A 12,063-nucleotide genomic window follows, 5' to 3' on the forward strand; every position below is an offset into this window, starting at 1 on the left:
GAAAAATCAACTCATCAACATATGAGGTCCTTTTCCATGTGCACACAATGATTTCTACGAAGTATCATATTTTCACATAAATAGGTAAAGAACATTTAATTCATGCACATGATAGACCACAGGAAATAAATAATATATCTTGAGAGTGGTTAGTGTCATCCCTGTTGAGGTGAAATGCATCTGGGATGCTGTTAGTTGCTATATGTAGCGGCTATACACGTTAAAATAGTGCAGGGGCATTGGGTTTCAGAATAAGTCTCTTCTATATCCCTGGCTTTCTCTGAACAGGGCTGGGGCTCCTGTTGCTCAGGCCTGTTTTAGAACACAGGTGCTGACTTCAGGGTACTGGCAGGCATGTGCTAGGGAAAATGAACCCATAGCTATCCTAGTTCTCTTTTATAACTGAGCTGGGTCGACATGAAGTCATAAGGACAAGCAACAAACATGCCATGGAAAAATGAAGAAATTAATCATTAAATGTAAAACTCAAATGATGTTGAGCAAGACGTTAAGTAGAACGGCATGAATTTATGAAATTTAAAAATGAATTGCATTGCTTTCCTGATTATTGTTCAGGCAATGCTTCTGTGCTGTACTTCTGGCCCAAATGAGTTAAATAATCTTTTTAAAATACAGAAGTTGTCCTGCTGATCACAGATGTCTTTGGCCTTGAACTAAAGGATAAGGTCTTACCTGAACCTAGAAAGTAGTAACACTAGCTTGTTTCAGCTGTACACTACTGACTACTGACCTTACTGACTATACTATACAATATTTAAAGAAAATGCTCTCCATTGTTTCCTGGGCCCTGCCCTATAGCCTTCTACCCTCTTATTTCAGAAGCAATCATTGAAATTCAGTGTAAAAAGGGGTGCAGTGGGTGTAGGGTGTCTGAGGCCGAGTGTGAACAGGTGAGAGGTGTGATTTCACAGTCTCCCTCTCCCTTGTCATGGCCCTGATTGGGCTGGACAGCAGGCATAGGAGAGACCCAGGCTCTTAAAGGACACCAACAGGTGGGAGGCCCGCTGTGGGGGGCGGGGGGGGGTTGTGGCATGCGGGAGACAGAGAGATAGAAAAGGCCAGGAGACTGAGGCCATGTCTGGGCAGAATCCACAAGCCGGGCTCAGAGAAGGATGGGACACCCTTGGAGAGGGAGAAAGAGAGAGGTGTGGAGGGCATCGTCATCTACTGGCAGACGGACATTTTTAGACATAGCAAGACATGGCACAAATCTTTACAGGGGGCTGGTAAAGAGGGTTATGTTGGGGTTTGGGTCTATTGGGTTTTGTATGCCAGTGAGAATAGTGCTAATGAATAATTGTAATGAATTGTCTGGCTCTTGGAGGTAAATCTTCTATTTGTTATTTAATTTCTTATTCGTTGTCATTGTGTCTGTAGGGGTTTCTATGAAAGGTAGTAATATATTTTTCAAGCTCTCAAATGTAATCTTTATTCTAAAGAGGTAAATTATTTAGTCATGTAGTCCTTATATAGAGTTCAATATATGGGGGTGAAAAGAAGGTAGAGCATTTTAATTAAAAAGGCTTCAGAGAATATCAGTACCTTACATCATTCACTTTTGTCTGAAGTGAATTGGGTTTGATTTGGGGTGCTACCCCTTGAAGTGTCCCTACTTTATAAAGAAGTCGGCCAATGCAGGATATCACGCGTTTGGCAGCAGTGTGCCATGGGGGAGAGGTAGGAGTGTGTGTCACCAAGCTCTCACTTGAAGTGTCATTGCTCGCCTTTGATCTGCTTTTGATCTACTGTAGGCTATATTGGTTGTTTTACACACCTCTGTAAAGTCAAATGCAGTGGTACAATTCAAGCATGTCACTGGAGCTTTCTCTCGAGCTTTGACAGTCTTACCAGCCAAGCCTATGGCTAACGAAGGATTAGGGTTTTACATATAGCAGCCAACACTGGAGCTAACAGCGCTCTGCTGTTAAATATAACTGGCAAACTCCTCTAGTCTTTACCTTGATTCTTCTGATACTACTAAATGAAGCTTCTGCTGGTGACTTGAAACTCTGAGACCCTGGAAAAGCTGACATCCAATACAGGTAACATTCAGTTTCAAATAGCACAGGACACTAACAGCACACTTGAGTTTATTTTATGAACGATTTCTAGGTGCTTATGTACGTCACTTTTGCTCTCTTGCAAAAGGTTTATCTTTTCCTATTATTATTTTTTGCTAACTGTTGTTTGTTGTTGGACTAAGGCTGACAGTGGCATATGAAAGAGCACTGTGTCTACACGGTGGATCCAGTTGCTGCCCCCTGTGAAGACATGCTTCCTTATATCCCCATATGAGTAGTCCAGCTATGGAATGTGAGGAAGTGTGTGGTTTCAGGGGGACATTATCACCAAGTTTTTGTTTGAGTGTTTGTTTTTTCGCATGATCCTGTAAGATTATTGGCTTAGGACTGCATGAGTATTCATGTGCGTGTGTGTGTGTGTGTGTGTGTGTGTGTATGTGTGTGTGTGTGTGTGTGTGTGTGTGTGTGTGTGTGTGTGTGTGTGTGTGTGTGTGTGTGTGTGTGTGTGTGTGTGTGTGTGTGTGTGTGTGTGTGTGTGTGTGTGTGTGTGTGTGGTTTGTGACTGCGTTAAAGAAGTCAAATAAGAGTAAAGCTCATTTAGGTGTAATGAGCTCCATACAGTGGACAGTGGGTGAGGTGCTAATATTGCTGTATTGCTGCATGGTCATAGACACACATTCCTTGTGCTTCCACTCCCTGGACCCATCTCACTAAAGCAGCTAGAGCAGACAGACAGCACAGCTGTCCTGGTCCATAGTCACCCTGCCATGGCCTTCCAGCCATGCGTTTCCTCACTGTGGCACAGGACTCCTGCCACCACTGTCTCATTAGCTTTGTCAAACCACTCTTTGTGTCGGGCTACAAAACCGGCTCAACAGATTTACACTGGGTTAAGACCCACTGTCTATATAAAGTGATGTATGTATGATTGTGATGTGACTGATGTATTTTAACCTATGTCTTCTCCCTCATCTCTCTCTCTCTCTCTCTCTCTCTCTCTCTCTCTCTCTCTCTCATCAGGTTAGCATGAAGAGTCATGAAACACAAAGGCATACTGTTCCTAGTACCAGTACCTGCTTCCACACTGTGTCTCCTTGTGCCTTTACATTTCTTGTCATGAATTAACACACCTTGCTGTGGCTGGTCAAATGGAACCAAGTCAGGTGTTTCTGTGAGGTTTGGTCCCCTTCAACCAGCTATTGCTCAGTGAACTCAGCCAGCAACACACGACAATGACAAGCCAAGGACTGGCCATTGCGGACCTTGTCCTGGCCCTTTTAAATATTTTTCACTTGGGAATAATTAATTTTCTAATATATTATGTCTAATTATGAAAACAAATGTATACACTACTTCTGAAAAATATCCATAATGTTGATATTATGTAAATATTTTTGCACCAAATATAACTATTGCTAAATAAAAATGGTTGACTAAATTAATTGTGTGTTTGTTAAAAAAGGGGGTCAGTTTTTTCAGTATAAAAAATTATATATGTTAGACCTGAACAGACTAAATACAGTATACTAAATTAAAATATGCAATATGAAAACAAGCTGATAACAATGCTGGTGAAAAAGATATGAGTATATGTTGATATACCTTACACAAAATCCTTTACAAATGGGATAAAAACAACAACATACTACAAATGTTACAGAATAAGTTTACACTAATTTTATATGCTGCTCTAGGTCACTGTTACAGAATTTCCTGTTGAGATGAAGTATGAGAACAATAACTCCTAGCTTATTTATGGTAATTAGCTATTTAATATCATTTAACTCAATTAGCTAATTTAATTTAATTACACCAAGCCATTGCATTTGCTCTATACAACACTTTATTATTGTCAATTTTATTTATAAAGCACGTTTAACACAACAAATGTTGACCAAAGTGCTGTCCAATAATAAATATACAAAACATACATAAAACAAGACCATAACATTAACTCTCAAGTACATTTAAAAGCCAAAGAATAAAAATGATATTTGAGACGAGATGGGAAAAACTAACAATGTAGGAGCCAGTCTAACATGTAGTGGCAACTCATTCGAAAGTTTAGGGGCTATGACTGCAAAGGCACGATCACCTTTGTGCTTCAGCTGAAATTTAGGGACCACCAGAAGAAGCTGACCAGCAAATCTGAGTGACTGTGTTGGAACGTATGACTGCAAAAGCTCAGACATGTAATATGTTGGTGTCAGAACTTTCAGACTACACCTGAGATTACCAGAAATCACAAAGGAAACATTTCACATTTCTGTAAGTCATTCAACGCCTTGTTAACAACAACAACAACAATAATGGTGCCTAGTTTTATCAACATTATTTTATTACAGTTAATTGTGAGCTAAAGATTAAATGAAAGGTCCTGGTATAAAAGAAAGAAACTGTCGCTTGTCTTTTGTTAACTAGGTGTGGTTTGCCATTACAACCGCTAGGGGGCAGAGTTATTTTTTCCACTAGTTAGTTCTTCACAAGAAATCTCCAACGTGATGCCCCAAAACTCAAAACATGGCAGATTCAGAGGGCAAGGGGCTGTCTAATCAGACTGACAGTATTGCCCATGCTGCAGGTAAATGAATGCAGTGGTGTCCTCGTACTACAGAACATGTACCTCCGCTCGCCGAGTCACAGTAACAGTTTGTTGACTACTTAGCTCCGCTTATTCGTACATAAAATGCTAGCACGCTAAGATAGCATAGCAAGATGGCAGCTTGTAACGTCCTGTCGGTTTCTGTTGTCGTGTTAACTGTGTCCTTAATACTGTAAGTTTTGTTCCTGCGACATTCGGGTCGTTTCGAAACGTTTCAGGACTGGTTGGGCTTCGTACAGTCGTGTAAATCAAAGCCACCTCGGCTCGGTTCTGCCCAGCTAGTCACACAGCAGGCCAACCTGGCAGGCACGCAGCAGTAACGACGTCTGTTCTTCTGCCACAGGTGGAGAAGCGAAACTCCACGACATCGTACGAGCGAAGGTGAGTTACGACCGCCACGACGTCCATAAACACGTTATTAACGGGGCGTTGAGTGTTGCTGTCCTGTCACCCGTAGACTGAGGGGAAGGAGTTGACGAAAGAAGAGAAGCAGCGTCTACGGAAGGAGAAAAAACAGCACAAAAAGAGCAAGAAAGATGACATGGGTTCATCAGAAAAAGGGGCAGACAAGGAGAAGAAGGCAGTGCCGTCGGCTGCTCTGCAACAAAATCCAGCACAGAAAGGTAGACGGATCCAGTTAGACTTGGCGTTATTGACCACCACACTGCTCCAGGATCAGGCTTTTGTAAATACATAAAAACTTTATAAAGGCCTGATATGTTAGTGCTGGCTTTAAACTGTTCACCATTTCTCCTTTGTGTTTGAGGCTTACCCTGATCCAACAGGAGTTGTGTTCTGTCTTCAGTTTGTTCATACTTGCATTATTTGTCCTAGAATCTAAATTGGTATAGGTTAGAGTTCTGGTGTTTCACCGTTTCACTCCTCTGATCTGCTTCGACCTTCTAGCCCCGTCTGCGGTTCCTGTGTCTGTCAGTGCCCCCGTGGCCTCCGTGCCCGAGTCCACGGCTGTGGACAAGCCGTCTAAGAGCAAAGCAGAGCTGAAGGCGGAGCGAAGGGCACGCCAAGAAGCAGAACGTACGTCAAAGCAGGGCAAGAAGGAGCCGGGCGTGCAGGCCTCCTCCATCAAGCCCAAAGCTCCAGCCAGCGAGCTGCAGCCAGGTACCGTATTCACTCCATCATGGTGTCATGGACCGTTCCGCCCTTCACAGTCGGCAGTAGGGATGCGTAGCGTCTTTGTTAGCTAATTACAGGCTAAGTAGAATCTCAACTGACAATAGTACTGTATTTGTTTTTATGGCTGTTGTCTTTCTTTCTGTAGTGGTGAAGCGATTACCAGAACACATCCAAGCTGATGATCCTGCCATAGTGAAAAAGCTGGCTAAGAAGTTGGAGAGACAGCAGGTTGGAGTGGTTTAATATATTGAGCTTTTTGTTATATTTACTGTGTGATGACTACTATGTCTCCAGTTTGTCTAGTCACTTGATCCTTTATAAACCTGGTGCAGATATTACAGCCCACTTATATCAGATGCTTTACCTTCCATTTCTTTCAGAAGTCAGGGAAAGGAAATGTGTCTTTCTTCAAGGTCTGAGTCCACACTGTGTGTGCAGTGGAAGTTCTTTTTGCGTCTTGTTTGATGCTTCTTTTTTTCCTCCTATTCCCTTGGTTAAATGACCTAAAGCAAAAGCAGATGGGTTTACGTTTTTGGTGATCTGTGAACGTGTCGTTCATATTCAGTGTCCGTTGTGTGTTTTGTTGTTATCTGGGTTAGCTGAGTTCTGTTTTGGTTTCTTTTTGTGTAATATATTGGTGTTTCGGCCTAACCATGTGTTTAGAGTGCTGGATAGTCATGAGCTGTTTGCTATGTTTTTCATTATGTATCGTGCCTCCCACGTATTTAATTTTGGTTAGTGTTTGCGCAGTCTTTATTCTTCATATTTTATTGGACAGTATAACCATTGTACTATTTTCTAATGTCAGTGCTGACCCTGAAGGAAACTGCCATCTCCATTCACAGTTTGCTGTAGGTGGTTTCGATCACTGTTCGTATTCCTACAGATCCCCCTGAGGTCAGACTATGGCTTCAAAGTCAGCCTGTTTTCCCACCTCCATCAGTACAGCCGCAAAGCCCCCCTAACCCAGCAAATCAGGTACAGCTCTAATATGTTTATAGCCATAAACCAGAGCTTTAATGTGAGCTTTTTTACCCCTACACCAGATTTGAATAACAGCTTGTTTTGTTTTAGCATTCCTGCTACAGTGATTCACCCCTCCATAGTACGCCTGGGTCTGCAGTACTCCCAGGGCATCGTAGCCGGATCCAACGCCCGCTCTGTGGCCCTGTTACATGCCTTCAAACAGGTAAAGGCCCCCTTCTGTCGCCTTCTTATATAACCTTACTCTAGGATAACAAGAAAAAAATAGGCATGAGAATAATGGTTTATCAGTTATTTTTAAGTTCAATTTATGTATCAGGCTTTCCTCGTTTGAGCTCTGATTCTCAGATCCATTTGGCTTGAGGTGGAGCTTTTAGCACAACTTGCTAATCTTCATCATATTACTTCCTACAGGTGATTGGAGATTACAGTACTCCTCCAAATGAGGAGTTGTCCAGGGACCTAGTGAATAAACTGAAGCCATACATCAGGTAGCATTGCCTATAAAATGAATGCAGTTAACACAGATCGACTTCAGTATACATGTATACAATATACATCATTACTGTCAACTACATTATGAACTAGTTTATGGCTCTTAGGCTAAAAAAATCACAGAACATTAAAGTAATACTTGATTCATGTGTTTTGTTTCTAGTTTCCTCAATCAATGTCGCCCCCTGTCAGCAAGCATGGGCAATGCAATCAAGTACATCAAGAAAGAGATCTCTAATATTCCTAGCCAGTGCAAAGAGGAGGAGGTGAGAAATATTAAGAATAAAAATGAGTTGGACTCCCAATATAAACTAATAGGTAAACATAGAGAACACAAAATGCAGGATTTGTGAGGGAGATATTGTTATACATGCTGGTTTTGCCTCTTGGAATGTCTTTCATAATTAGTTTTGATAGTTATAATTATGAGGAAACCACGCAAAAGGTCTTACTGAAGGTGTCATATGAACGGAAAACACAAACACCCATCACGTTTTTCATATTTTTGCCCTACAGTATTTTAAAATATAGATATGTGTGTGTATATATATATAGTGTTTTATGTTTTCCTATGTATGTGCTTAAGTTGAATCTTTTTGTTGTACATAGGCTAAAAAGAAATTACTATCATGTATTGACAACTACGTGAATGAGAAGATCACTCTGGCTGCCAAAGCGATCTCTGAGTGTGCAATTAAGAAGATTTGTGACGGTGATGTCATCCTAGTGTACGGCTGGTAAGAGAGCTGATTGGTGCCTTTCTTCAGCTTCTAAAAACATTCTGCATGCTAACCTAAAGTTCTGTACCAATTTGTATTTCACGATCAGCTCTTCACTCGTCAATCACATCTTGTGTGACGCCTTGGAGAAGCAGAGGAAGTTCCGGGTCATCGTGGTGGACAGTCGGCCCAGGTTGGAGGGTAGGGAGGCACTGAGGCGTTTGGTGAAGAGAGGCATCCGCTGTACCTACGTGCTCATATCTGCCGTGTCATACATCCTGCCTGAGGTAACTTAGTGTCATTATTCTTGTTTTATATACATACATTGCAAAATTTTTATTTACTGAGTGATTCATTTCACACGCAGGCTGATGCACAGCGGTTCTAATTGCATTTTCACCCACAGGTGTCCAAAGTGTTCCTCGGAGCACATGCGCTTCTGGCCAATGGCTATGTGATGTCACGAGTGGGAACGTCCCAAATTGCCCTGGTGGCCAAGGCCTACAACGTGCCTGTGTTGGTCTGCTGTGAGACCTACAAATTCTGTGAACGAGTGCAGACCGATTCTTTCGTGTCTAATGAACTTGGTAACTCTTACTGACTCGAGGCAATTGTGTGCAGTATTTGTCATTTGTCAGGAATACCCAATGATGAGCAAAATTATTTAATGCTTCCAGATGACCCTGATGACCTGATAGTGACCCGGAAGGGGAAGACCCAGCTGGAGGACTGGCAGTGTGTGAAGTCCATGCGTCTCCTGAACTTAGTGTATGACGTTACACCTCCAGACTTTGTCGACCTGGTCATCACAGAACTAGGCATGATCCCCTGTACCTCCGTGCCTGTAGTGCTCCGAGTCAAGAGTGTGGATCAGTGAGCATGGGTCTCACCATGTGTATACACACACGTGCACACTCACCTGACTTTTGACAGAAATAAAGGTGTATCTAAAACAACGCACATACGTTCTTTTATTCAAAACTCCTCTATCTGACTTTTTTGCTCTCATTAAAATTATGCCATTTGAAGCACTTAAGTTCAGCAATTAAAAATAAAATACACCTTTTCAGGTTAAAAATATTTAAAGGTTAATTTTTAAAAGGAAGCACACTGACGTCTAGTTTAACAAATTAATCACAGGCAAAAGTTCTAGGTGCAGAAAGTTCTAAGGCCTCAACTTAAAGACCCACATTTTCACTCGTTAAAATTGATCCAAGCTTACAGCAGCGGAAGCACCAGGAATATCTCAAACACACTGAATCATTATATTCAATTATACATTATGTATTATTATATATACAATTATATTCTACTAAAGTGATGGATTGGTGTGAGGTTTAAATTCAAATAAATTAAAAATCTCCCATAAATATACACATTTGTCATGTAAAAATAACTTTTGTTAAGTATTAAAGGCAGATTAAACATGTACCATTAAAGCAGTAATGCATATACCGGCAGTTGAGCTGTAATTAAATCCAAGACTATTATAACTTGCCTCATAGGCTGAATGTGTTAAAGGTGTAATGCTGGATATTTCCTTTGAACAGGCTTAAAAACAATTGCATAAATTGAAATTATGTTTACAAGTGTGCTGAATAACAAAGCTACCTACATAGACAACATGTTTTAAAATTAAAATAGTACCACATAATTGTTAGTCATTTTTGACATTTATTTCCAGTTTAGCCTTCGAACATTTTTTACATTTCACTTGATTTCAGTGTGATATGGTGAAGAGCTACAAGCAGTGATGCCAAATTGCCTATTTTTTATATTTAAATATGTCAAATACATTCAAAACAGTCTATAAAAGCCACAAACACTGGCTGTCAGTTTATAATTTTGCTTAGTTCTACCACTACTCCATTTAAGAGTTCCATATGAATATTTTAAGATATCACTTATATACTTGTCATTGTATACTGTGTGAGATCTGTAAACATGTTGGGCAATAAAATAAAATGAGTACATGTATAAAAAATGTGTCATACAGGTTATTTGTATGCTGAGTTCAATACAAATGTCATGTGGACTATCTGCTCAGTCAAAAAAACAAATGTGACCACTTTTCTGTGCAAAAGTCTATGTAGGTATTAAAACCTTTGGCCAATACTGCAATCGCAAACATGATTAAAATTATAGTTCAAAATTGTGCTCCCTCAGTAGTTAGTGTAGTTTCATAAGCATGCAGCTATTTGTCAGCTATTTAAAAATTAATTACATCTGGGACATTCAACATTATCTGAATGATGCAGCCTCACTGTTTGATCAGTGCAAAGTCTAGCTTCTATGTCCAAAGGATGTCAAACATTAAGCACCCTTTGTAGCAGCTGGAGAGGACAGAAAACCACACACAACTAAAATGGTAAACAATGCACCTCTTTCCAGGACTTGTGTCATTTTGACACAGTGTAATGGTCAGATGAACCCAAAACTCAAGTGCTTTTGACCTTTCGCCTTTGAGTTAACCACAATAAAGTTGAAATGATGACTGTGGCCCCAGCCAGTATAGCCATGACCTCCAGCATTGGAAAATGTCCCTAGAAGTCAGCAAACAAATCTAGTAAAACCGTTCTTCCATAAATACCCTTCTGACAATTTTTGTGATCATTTTTAAGTGCAGATAAATGCTGTGTTGTCAGAACTTATAAAGTTGCCTTCTTATTTGAATAACTTCTTTGCCAGATAATTATAAGTTAGAATTCTTACCTGTCTTAGACATTTGTATCCATGGAAGTCGTGGAGACAGCTACACTCAAAAAATCCTGGGCCATAAGGCATGCAGTGAGAGTTCTCAGGGCAATTCCAAGCTAGAGTGTCAACAGTGAGTAAGAATAGTTTTCAAAGATAATGAACAGAGGCCTGGTAGAGAGAATGGTTTAAAACTAAAGAAGCCAATGCACTGATGACTTACACATCTGGCCTGTTTGATTGCAGGTGTTCCTCTGTCCTTCACAGAGCCGGGTGTTATGTTTAACCTCAACTGTGTCCCATGATGTATTTCCCCCTGGACACTCCAGCTTTATAGGCAGCATACTGAGAGAAAGCTGAAGTTATCTCAATATGTTTCATTTCCACCTGAAGTTTGATTACATTATTGTCTTACTTACAGATGGGTCAGATGTTTAAAACCTTGAAATGTGGAATCGCTCAGATTGACAATTGGGTTGTTGGAGAGATCTCTGCCAAAAACACAATTGAAATTAGGTGACGCATTTAATACGTACGCATTATGTCAAAATACTTAAAATTTCTCTGCAGAAGGAGACTTTATTTACATTATATTTGCTGCTAATGCATCATGAAGATCTTCCACGTGACTCAACGAACAATTTGACAAGTCCAACCTGAAGGTATAATCAAAGTAAAATATAGCTATCCAAATTTTACGTGACAGTGTTGAAAAACAAACATTTGCAGTGCATTAATACCCCACAATGCTGTCCTCATCGCCCACATTTCCTTGAAAGCAGCATCGGCCCTGAATCCGTCCTGCTGTAAGGCAAAATGTCCAGACAGAACTGCCATTCTGCACCTGTCCTTCGCACGTGCGACATAACTGGGGAATTATACATGAAGACGGAAGGTCAAGGTTAGTCATGTGCAAAAGCAGCAGGTTTCCTGCTGTGTCTTTTCACGGCAACATACAGCCTTTCTGCTTCTACGGAACCTAACCCTGTTAATTTCTCTCCCCCTTTAACCCCTCAAGGCGATAGATCGCAAACATAACTTCCATTGTCGACAGAAACATTGCTGTATTGCTGTATCTACACCACTGTAACAGGGTACTGCTGTTAGTGGAAACCTGTTTACATGTTTATTATGTTACCCGCCAGAGGTTACAGTGAATCTTTCGTGTTCATAGCATAGTCGTACCGGCGAATCGTTGTGCTGCAGGCCAAAGCATACAGCTGGAAAGAGTAATAAAATACACAAAATATACAAATCCAACGATGTAAAAAGGCAGACTTCAGCTCTCATTGTCTCATAATACTCAGGTCATATGACTGTGTGATGCACCATGTGACTGTCGGCTTCACGATCACCTTCACAATAATCCAATCGGCGTCACACTGTTGCATTT

At 40.7% G+C, this 12,063-nt stretch overlaps 2 protein-coding genes and 1 long non-coding RNA gene across 3 annotated transcripts; 2 read left to right on the plus strand and 1 right to left on the minus strand.

Moving 5' to 3' along the window:
- Positions 1–1,117: 1,117 nt before the first annotated feature.
- On the plus strand, positions 1,118–3,480 carry LOC143522472 (uncharacterized). Its single transcript, XR_013133007.1, has 2 exons — positions 1,118–2,063; positions 3,063–3,480. It is a non-coding gene; the product is annotated as an uncharacterized LOC143522472 (long non-coding RNA).
- A 1,000-nt stretch (positions 3,481–4,480) lies between these two features.
- Positions 4,481–8,936, plus strand: eif2b4 (eukaryotic translation initiation factor 2B, subunit 4 delta). Its single transcript, XM_077016921.1, has 13 exons — positions 4,481–4,623; positions 4,988–5,025; positions 5,102–5,267; positions 5,551–5,763; positions 5,924–6,006; positions 6,665–6,756; positions 6,853–6,967; positions 7,177–7,253; positions 7,421–7,523; positions 7,867–7,994; positions 8,086–8,263; positions 8,383–8,563; positions 8,654–8,936. Exons 1-13 carry the CDS (start codon positions 4,563–4,565, stop codon positions 8,851–8,853), a joined length of 1,635 nt encoding a protein of 544 aa, XP_076873036.1. The 5' UTR covers positions 4,481–4,562; the 3' UTR covers positions 8,854–8,936.
- A 773-nt stretch (positions 8,937–9,709) lies between these two features.
- atraid (all-trans retinoic acid-induced differentiation factor) lies at positions 9,710–12,035 on the minus strand. The gene is made up of 7 exons (XM_077016925.1): positions 11,856–12,035; positions 11,411–11,538; positions 11,258–11,326; positions 11,090–11,161; positions 10,894–11,015; positions 10,689–10,789; positions 9,710–10,519 (listed from the first exon to the last, which is right to left on the minus strand). Exons 1-7 carry the CDS (start codon positions 11,958–11,960, stop codon positions 10,415–10,417), a joined length of 702 nt encoding a protein of 233 aa, XP_076873040.1. The 5' UTR covers positions 11,961–12,035; the 3' UTR covers positions 9,710–10,414.
- Between the last annotated feature and the right edge of the window lie 28 nt (positions 12,036–12,063).

This window comes from Brachyhypopomus gauderio, chromosome 9 (genome assembly GCF_052324685.1).
Source record: "Brachyhypopomus gauderio isolate BG-103 chromosome 9, BGAUD_0.2, whole genome shotgun sequence".
NCBI lineage: Eukaryota > Metazoa > Chordata > Actinopteri > Gymnotiformes > Hypopomidae > Brachyhypopomus > Brachyhypopomus gauderio.

What these genes read in the sequence shown, in the direction of transcription:
- eif2b4 (XM_077016921.1), top strand. Translation starts at nt 4,563, where the DNA reads ATGGCAGATTCAGAGGGCAAGGGGCTGTCTAATCAGACTGACAGTATT. An exon ending in ACGACATCGTACGAGCGAAG is followed by an intron (nt 5,026 to 5,101) that starts GTGAGTTACGAC and finishes TGTCACCCGTAG; the next exon opens with ACTGAGGGGAAGGAGTTGAC. An exon ending in GCCAGTGCAAAGAGGAGGAG is followed by an intron (nt 7,524 to 7,866) that starts GTGAGAAATATT and finishes TGTTGTACATAG; the next exon opens with GCTAAAAAGAAATTACTATC.
- atraid (XM_077016925.1), bottom strand. Translation starts at nt 11,960, where the DNA reads ATGAGAGCTGAAGTCTGCCTTTTTACATCGTTGGATTTGTATATTTTG. An exon ending in CAATCAAACAGGCCAGATGT is followed by an intron (nt 10,790 to 10,893) that starts GTAAGTCATCAG and finishes TTGACACTCTAG; the next exon opens with CTTGGAATTGCCCTGAGAAC. An exon ending in GATACAAATGTCTAAGACAG is followed by an intron (nt 10,520 to 10,688) that starts GTAAGAATTCTA and finishes GCTGACTTCTAG; the next exon opens with GGACATTTTCCAATGCTGGA.